The sequence below is a fragment of the Alligator sinensis genome, unplaced genomic scaffold (genome assembly GCF_000455745.1).
Source record: "Alligator sinensis unplaced genomic scaffold, ASM45574v1 scaffold325_2, whole genome shotgun sequence".
Taxonomy (NCBI): domain Eukaryota; kingdom Metazoa; phylum Chordata; order Crocodylia; family Alligatoridae; genus Alligator; species Alligator sinensis.
In genome coordinates this window covers 68851-77998 of record NW_005843461.1, presented here as the reverse complement: position 1 = coordinate 77998, position 9148 = coordinate 68851, and the positions used below count along the sequence as shown (strand labels likewise).

The 9148-nt window shown below is 44.2% G+C and overlaps 1 protein-coding gene across 1 annotated transcript in view; it reads right to left on the bottom strand.

Annotated features, from left to right (window-relative positions):
• LOC102371196 (myopalladin-like) overlaps positions 1–9148 on the bottom strand; it is a 122411-nt gene that overhangs the window by 51312 nt on the left and 61951 nt on the right. Inside the window, exons 5-6 of the mRNA XM_025195307.1 lie at positions 5510–5685; positions 4535–4586 (exon numbers count right to left, since the gene is read on the bottom strand). Of these exons, the coding sequence (XP_025051092.1) occupies positions 4535–4586; positions 5510–5685 (228 nt within the window). The remainder of the gene's footprint in view (positions 1–4534; positions 4587–5509; positions 5686–9148) is intronic.

Sequence of the window (9148 nt, the reverse complement as noted above, 5' to 3'; positions counted from 1 at the left end):
CTCTTTCCTGCTTATGCAGGGGGTCGGACTCGATGATCTATTGAGGTCCCTTCCGACCCTAACATCTATGAATCTATGAATCCCCAGGTGCATCGCCTTGCACTTGTCTGTGTTGAACCCCATCCTGTTCTCCTCCGCCCATCCTTGTAACCTGTCAAGGTCCGACTGTAGCCTGTTGCTCCCTTCTATTGTGCCCACATCCCCCCACATCTTGGTGTCATCAGCAGATTTGAACAGGGTGCTTTGCACCCCCTCATCCAAATCACTGATGAAGATGTTGAAAAGGGCAGGGCCGAGGACCGGGCCCTGCGGGACCCCACTGCCCATGTCCTTCCAGGCCGAGAAGGACCCATCCACTACCACCCTCTGGGTGCGGCTCTCTAGCCAGTTGGCGACCCATTGGACTGTGTGGGTGTCTATGCCACAGTCCCCCAGTTTCCTAATGAGAACGGGGTGAGAGACAGTGTTGAAAGCCTTCCGGAAGTCCAGGAAGACTTTATCCACTGCTACCCCTGCATCCAATGATTTAGTGACCTGATCGTAGAAGGCCACCAGGTTGGTCTGACATGACCTGCCGCTGATGAACCCGTGCTGGTTGCCCCTGAGCATGCATTTCCCTGTTGGCCCCTCCTGGATGTGTTCCGTTCTTCCTTATTGCGCTGGACGTGGTGGGTCCCCTCCCTAAAAGTTTGGCAGGACATCAGTATTTATTGGTTATCATAGATTATGTGACCCAGTTCCCCGAGGCAGTCCCTATGCAAACTGTCATTGGGCTCTGGGTGGTGGAAGAACTTCTAAAATGGATTGCCTGGGTAGGCATGTCCAAAGAAATTGTCATGGACCAAGGGTCTAATTTTATGTCAGGGGTTCTGCGGCGTCTGTGCAGGGTACTACAAATTAAACAACTCCATACAACTGTATACCACCCCCAAACCAATGGGTTAGTGGAAAGGTTTAATGGGACCTTGAAAAATATGCTGTGGTGGTGTGTGCAAGCTGAGCCCTGTAAGTGGGACCTGATGATTCCGTTGCTGTTGTTTGCGGCATGGGGGACCCCACAGTCATCTTTGGGGTGTGCCCCGTTCAATTTAGTATATGGACATTGTCCAAGGGGCTTGTTAGACATGGTGAGGGAAGGTTGGGAATAAGTACCTCAGGAGGGCATGAACCACATAGAGTATGTGCAAGAATTAAAGCAGTGCTTGTAGAGGGTGGCAGAGCTGTCATGTGAACACTTGAAGGTAGCACAGAGTACTCAAAAGGCTGCCTATGACAAGAAGACTCAGGGAAGAAGCATTCAAGTAGGCCATAAGGTCTTGGTGTTACTCTTAGATACTGAGAACAAACTCCTAAGGTGTTGGCAAGGGCCTTTTGAGGTGGTTCGGCAAGTTGGCCCCGTTGATTATGTGGTATATAAACCAGGGCATAACAGAGAGGCAAATATATCATGTTAATCTTCTTAAGGAGTAGAGGGACCAGGAGGGTCTGTTGATTGACCCCTCTCCACCGGACGGGGAGTTTGGTTGGGATGTGGGGATGGACCCGAAGCAGAGTGCTGAGGGGATAATCGTCTTGGTTGGGGTTCAACTCAGTCCTCGGCGACAACAACAGTTGAGGGCTTTGGTGGATGAGTTTCAAGACATTTTTAGTGAGGTTCCAGGATATGCTAGAGGGATAACTCATCAGATAATAACCCCTGTGGGACAGATTGTCAGAGAAAAATGGAGGAGGATTCCCCACTATAGATATGAGGCTATTCAGACAGAAATTACTAAAATGTTGGAACAGGGCATCATTCAGGAGTCGCGAAGTCCGTGGTGCAGTCCCATTGTGGCAGTGACTAAGCCTGATGGGTCGTTGCGGCTATGTGTGGACTTCAGGAAAGTGAATGCCATATTGCAATTTGATGCTTTTCCCATGCCTCAGATTAGTGAGCTGCTGGAAAAAGTGGAACAGACCAGGCTTATCTCAACCCCGGATGTGGCAAAAGTGTATTGGCAGGTGCCACTGTGGAGGGAAGATAGAGCCAAGATGGCATTTGACACTCTGTGGGGCTTGTATGAATTTAGATGGATGCCTTTCAGGCTACATGGGGTGGCAGCTACCTTTCAAAGGTTAATCGAGTGGGTGTTGGCCCCACATCAATAATACGCCAGCCGCATACATAGACAATATTATTATTTATATGCAAGGTTGGGAGGAGCACCTAGAAGCAGTTAAGACAGTGCTGCAGGAATTATGCCAAGCCGGGCTCATGGCCAACCCAAAGAAATGTGTCCTGGGTAAGGCAGAGACGAAATACCTAGGGTTTATGGTAGGTCAGGGACATATTCACCTGTTAGCTGACAAGGTAGAAGCCTTGTGTAATTATAATCCCTGCCAGAACTGCAAACAGCTGAGGGTGTTCTTAGGTCTAGCAGGGTATTATCATCGATTTATACCCCAGTTTGCAGAAATTGCAGTGCCCTTAACTGACTTACTGCAAAGGAAGAGTAAGGCCCCCCTTAAATGGGATGCAGGGAATAAGGCAGGCATTTGAGAAGACAAAAAAAGCCCTCTGTCATGAGGCAGTGTTGGAGACTCCGGACTTGGAATCACCTTTTACCCTACAGACGGATGCCTTGGATAGAGCATTAGGCACTGTTTTTTCGCAAGAAGTTAATGGAGTTCTCTGGCCCATAGCCTATGCCACCTGGAAGCTGAATCCACAGGAGAGAGGTATGTGATGGTCGAGCATGAGTGTTTGGTCATCAAAGAGGGTGTCGAGTCCAGAGGAGAGCCACATGCATGATCAGGGGGCAAGAGAATATGCCTTATGATGAAAGGCTGAGAGCCATGGGACTCTTCAGCCTGGAAAAGCACAGGCTCAGGGGTGACCTGGTGGGTGTCTATAAGTTCAAAAGGGGTGTGCATCAGGATCTGGGGGAATGTCTGTTCACCAGAGTACCCCAAGGGATAACAAGGACCAATGGTCATAAACTCCTTCATGACCACTTTAGGCTGGACAAAAGGAAAAACTTCTTTACTGTCTGAGCCCCCAAGGCCTGGAATAGACTCCCTCCAGAAGTGGTGCAGGCACCTACTCTGGACTCATTCAAGAAACGATTGGATACTTATCTTAATGGGATCCTTTTACCCTAGCTGACTTCCTGCCCTTGGGGAAGGGGGCTGGACTTGATGATCTTCAAGGTCCCTTCCAGCCCTAATGTCTATGAAACCTATGAAATCTATGACAGAGCACAAATGGATAAACTCTCTATGTCTCATAACCTTATGATTGAGAAGAACTGTGTTATATGTGAGACATTTAAAGAAGACATTGCTAGTGTTGTGCCATGTTTTCATTATACAACCTTGACCCTAGTAAAACTCCTGATCTTGGGTACATTGTAAGTATAACATTTTTGGCAAAACTCACGATTCAAGCTAGCCTAGGGTTTTTCATGAGTGTGAGTGTGAAGCATGTGAAGGTAAGGTTTTCCTGGTTCCTGCCTAAAATAAGGGAAAAACAGAGCAGGTTTGTCCAAACTTGGCTTTGAATTTTAAAATCAAAATGAAATTCCCAGAGATGCAAACCCATCTCATGAAAATTAGAAAAAAAGAGCCTGCTTGAGTCCCTTTGATTAAAAGAATTTGGATTTTTTTTCCGGACTTCTTGCCTTTGATGTTAAATTAATGCACTTGAAGGAGTTCAGCATAAAGCTCTGACTGCTCTGGTTTTCAATTTGATTCCACCTCCATATCCATTAATGAGAAGACTGACATTGATTTGAATAGTATTGAATCAGAATCTAAATGTGAAAGATGGTGGATTTCACTATGAAAGGGCTGAATCATTTTCTAAACTTTTACCTAAATAGATATGACACATTGTTGGCTTTCTGGACCTTCCTAATAAAACAAGAACTTTTCTATCTCATATTGATATTACAGATCTCTGAAGGGTATCTTACAAATACTAATTCCCTGACTTTAAATGTAACTAGTCCTTGTATAATCACTTTCTGCAACAGAGTAAAGACTTCCTAGCATGTCACTTTTTTGTTATCTATAACTGGAGAAAACTTTACTAAATTCTATCTAAAATAGAACTTGGATATAACATTTAAGGAAACTGAATACCTGTATTTGGTCAAAACATCAAGTTAAAGGAATTAATATACTGGTTTACATTTCTACTGAAAAATTTCTCTTTATGTCTGAAATCTGAAATTTTTCATTCTGCATGAATTTGCAGTTCATTTAATGTATTGCAGCTCACAGACATTTATATTCATATTTATACCTTTCAGCATTGTTTGTAAACAATCATTGTAGATGTGTGCAAGCAATCATTGTACATGCAGACACTGTATACAATGTGCTGCATTTAAAAGCTTATCTTGGTCTATCCCAGTTATGCAGTTGGTCTAATAAAAGATATCAACCACAAAATCCTTGCACCTCATTCCTAAAAACTTAAAAATTGCATCCATATTTTGTTTGTTTGTTTTAAATAATACATTTAGAAGATTTAAATTAAAGTAACACTTACTGATCCATTTCCTCTTTGCTAATTTCACCTTCAGATTCAGATGAAGAGGCACCTGTAAAAAAGCAAAAACATTTACTTAGCTTCTTACTTTTTTCAGCAATTTGTGCTATGATCATACATCATTCATTACTGGAATTTTTTGTATAAGCTTCTGAGATCAGAATATTAGATAGCTAAAATAAACTAAAAGACGTGTTGTAAAAATAAGCAAAGTTCTGTGCTGAAATAAATACAGAATGCCAGTAATAAATCTGGAGGCTGGGATTTAAATAAAGAAAACAGCATCCCTAAGTGAATGCCTGACTGGGTATGCTACTGGTTTCCTTATCTGTTACTAATAGGACTAAATTTTTGAGTACTACATGCCCTGGGCCATATAAATTGGAGTTTTGTGTGCTCAGATAAAGGTTTCACTCAGATGTCCAGTACTACCATCACAAAAATATCAAGGTCTGATGACCATATAGGGCATGTCCAGATGAGCTCAATGTGCAGTGGTCCCAGGCACACATGAAGATACTGTAGCTTGGGAGCAATAAACTCCAGTGTAACCTGTGCCAGAGTTTATTCAGGTGCATTCATTACACATGTAGATGCACCCAATGATAACTAGATTCATCCAGAATGGAGTTGTTCTTTCCTCTAGATCAGAGCTTTCCAAACTGTGTGCCACGACACATTAGTGTGTCGGCGGCAGTGTGTAGGTGTGTCGCGCGAAATGCAGAAAATTTTGTGGAAGGGCACCGCGGAGCTCCCTTACTTGCGTCTGCTTCCCTTGGCCCCTCCCCTGGGACTGAATTACTGTGTCGCGAAATGATGCATGTCTAAAAAGTGTGTCACCAACATGAAAAGTTTGGAAAGCTCTGCTCTAGATCATCCCTGAGAACCTGTAAATCTAGTGCTAGTATATAAAATACATCCTACTTTTTAAATGATGTCTTATTAATTGCTTTCTGCAAAGATTTATAACATTACCTTCTATGTAAATCTCGGCAGAAGTTGAGTCTGTCCCATAGATGTTTGAAGCAAAGCAAGAATAACGTCCTGTGTCCTCTTCAAAAGCGTCAACAATAACCAATGAGTGCTGATCCCCTGACTGAACAATCTGAATGTCTGGTGAGTTTTCAAGCTCCTTTCCCTCACAGTACCACCTGTAAGGCAAGCATACATTTTATCATGACAGAAACTTGACAACCAGAACGAGGTCTAACGAACCAGATGGTTTATTGCCTTAAGCAAATAGCTGTCATGGGCAAATTAAATTGACAGTGAAAGAATAAACAATTTATGTCTTTGGAATATGTAATTACAGCAAATAGTGTAGCTGTTTTTATATGGCACTTACATCATATTAACACAGTTTATTTAAAACACCAAGAAGTATGCTTCAGGAGCAACTTTTTTTCCAGGTTTTGGGATATAAAAGAAAGGACTGGAGAGAAATGAAGAGCTCTTTTTTTCAGGTATAGGGGTTTAACAGGATAAAAGAAGAGAAAGAGCCCATACTTTGGAGTTCTGTTTCAGTTTCTTTTCACATCACATGAATTAGATTACATTTACTTGAATAAATTGATATACAAGGTGTATACATTTTTGGAATATATTTTGAGAGCGCCAAAAACAATTTTATTGGCACTATGAAGCTTCTCTTTGATCCTTTTCTCTCAGTTTGTTTATGTAACTCTAAAATTCAGGTGGCATCCTTTCCTGATGTTCATTATATGTGGTGTGGGAGACTGGGACAACAGACTGGATCAGTGTTTCCTTAGTAAAGATGGTTATTCCTCCTTATTATGTATGTGATATGCTGGTTTTTTGTAGTGATGTTTGGCAACTGAAAAAAAAAATTAGCAGATGAGATAGGGTACTCTCAGTAGGCTGAAGGTGGCTTCTTACCTATTACCATATTTTATCACATACAGCACAGACTGAAATAAAATGCACAACCTTATTTTTGAAAGTCAGAATGAAGGAGAAAACATCTTTCCTTGTAATAATTAACTAAAGGTGTGTACAAAAGTTCAGGCAGAATGTTGGAGAGGCGCTCTATGCTGGTTTACACAAAATGCCATGAGTTAGAGCACCAATGAACCCAAGAAGGGTCTTGTGGGGGCTGGGCTGGGCCCGCAGGCAGGGGGGCTCCATTTTCCCCAACCCTGCTCCAGCTCTGGAGATGCCAGCCTCTCCTGCTGTCAAGATGCTCATGCAGAGGCTGGGGGTGTGTGGGAAAGGAGCCTCCTCTGTTGAGTGTGCACAGGTCTTGGGGGGTGGGGGGAACAGGTTTGGCCCGTGTGGTGGGGGATGGGTTCCCTACCCCCCTGCGCTACCCATGTGAGTGTCTTGATAGCAGCAGCCTCATGCCTACTGCACCCAGAGCTGGGGAAGGGCACGGCAGGGAACGGAGGCCCCCTGCCTTGTGACTGCTCCCCATTTCCCCCTCAAAACCCCAGTAGGGGTAGGTGGGGAGGCATGTACAGCAAGGGAACCTCCCTTCCCCCCTCCTGGTGCGAGCCCCCCTTATGCACACACCCAATCACCTCCTGCCCATGGCAGGGGACCAGACTTGATGATCATATAGGTCCCTTGCGGTCCTTCTATTCTATGATTCTATGAAAACTGGAGCCTGGCCAGCCAGAGCCATGCTTTGCCTGCTGGTTAAGTTCCAAGCTGCAGGAGTGACGCAGCTGCAGATTCTCCGGCATCTAGGACCCCAGGTAAGCCTGCTAGGTGGCCCCCAGCCTCCTGTACCCCACCTGAGGTAACCTGCTGCATGCCAGAGGGTGCGTGGCACAGGCATTCCCTAGGGACAATTAGCAGCAGCACAAGGTGTCCTGCTGCTAGTTGTCCGTAGGGAACCAAATATCTACACTTATTTGGAGTTGGCCACCGAGTGCCAGCAGCTAAGCCTGCTCACCGAGTCAAGCCTGCTCACTATTCTGTTCCCTGTGAGTCTTGAGCAGATTTTACTTTTGCTTTTGCCTGGTAACTGGCAGAAACTGCTCTTCCTGTATTTCTTGCATATGATGCCCACTATCATTTCCAGCAGCTGGTTTTTGGAAAAAAAATATGTATTGTATGTAAGAAAGTATGGTATCTGTCTTCCAGACACAGCTCTGTCAAATCATAAAGTGCAGATCCAGGTTTGAACTCCTCCCAGGATGTATACAGATCACTGTTTTGGTTTAGGCTCATTTCTACTTACAAGGAGTAAATTACTTGGTAAAAAAATCTGCCTTAAGCTTTATCCCTATAAAGTGTCATAATAAGTTTGGAACAAAGTAAAGCAGAGCTGGAATTTACTGTAATATTGCTCTTTTCACTGTCACATAATGCTGCATTTATAACCACTTCATAATTTAAGAAGAAGGTGTAGGGATAATATTTATATGCCAAGGAAAAAGAAGTTTTCTATTTCTATATAAAATATTCCCATGAAGAAGTACAGTTCAGGCAGTTGGGCTCTGTGCCATAATCTGAACCCTCTTGCCTTTTAACCCTAGTTAGGAGGTTGCTTAGGTTTAATACTCCGGTTGAATAAGCATCTTGGAAATATTACATTTCAATCCAACGTGTGGCATACATCAGACAGGATGAGAATTCTGGATAATCTTCAGAAAAGCCTCCTGGCAAAAGAAGGGAAAGGCAGCTCATGGCACTGGAAGATAGAATCTAACAGAACTGTAACCCATAACTGAAAGCTGAGCCCCAAGGGAGTGTTGTAATTAGTGCAGTTTTAGAAACGTGTAGTAAAAAGCAGAAATTAAATACTAATTACATAACTGAGGAGAAATCAGCTGCCATTTGTGGCCCATTAATCTTAATGTGGTCTTTTTAAAGTGGAGAGGGTATTCCTTAATCTATTTTGCGCTGGTTTTAGTTTAGATCCATGCCTGTGGAGTCAGTTGACATGAGTTTACAGCTTGTGAACCATAAAGTTATTGGCTTGGTGGCATGAATCTGATTGCTTTGTGTTGCTTTCCCATTAGAAGGACATTCCTTTGTACTGGAGTGTTGGAGTTCTAAGGTTAAATGACTGTATGTATCACTTTTGTGCTTTCACATGTCTGCTTTGCTTATCTACTTTTAGAAGTTACCAGCAATGACTATAACTAGTACTATAAATTGATCTAATTAACAGGGATCTTCATTTTTCCTGATAAAAAGATTTGCAAATTCTCTAACCCCCTCCCCCTGCCACCCCCCCAAAATAAAAAAAATCTATGATTAAAATGAAAGGCCCCTCAACCCCCTGGCCCTGCTGTGGCCTGTCAATCCCTGTTAGGGAGGGGGCGGGGGGGGAGGTGCAGGAGGAATATGATGGTGGTGGGGGCAGTGACATGCCAGTGCCCTGCCTCTGCCCATTCTATTGCCCCTCACTGACAAGCCACACACCCCGACCCCTTGCTGGTGCTCCTCACTCCTGACCCACAGCCCCCTAGCACTGCCAGTGCCCTGCACACCCAACCCACAGTCACCCATCCTGTCCCCCATGCCCTTCATTCCTGATCTGCAGCCCCCTGCTCCCCTCCCAGCCCTGCCAGTGCCCCTTACTCCCAACCTGCAGTCCCCTGCCCTGCCCCCCCAGCCGTGCTGGTGCCCCTCACTCATGACACA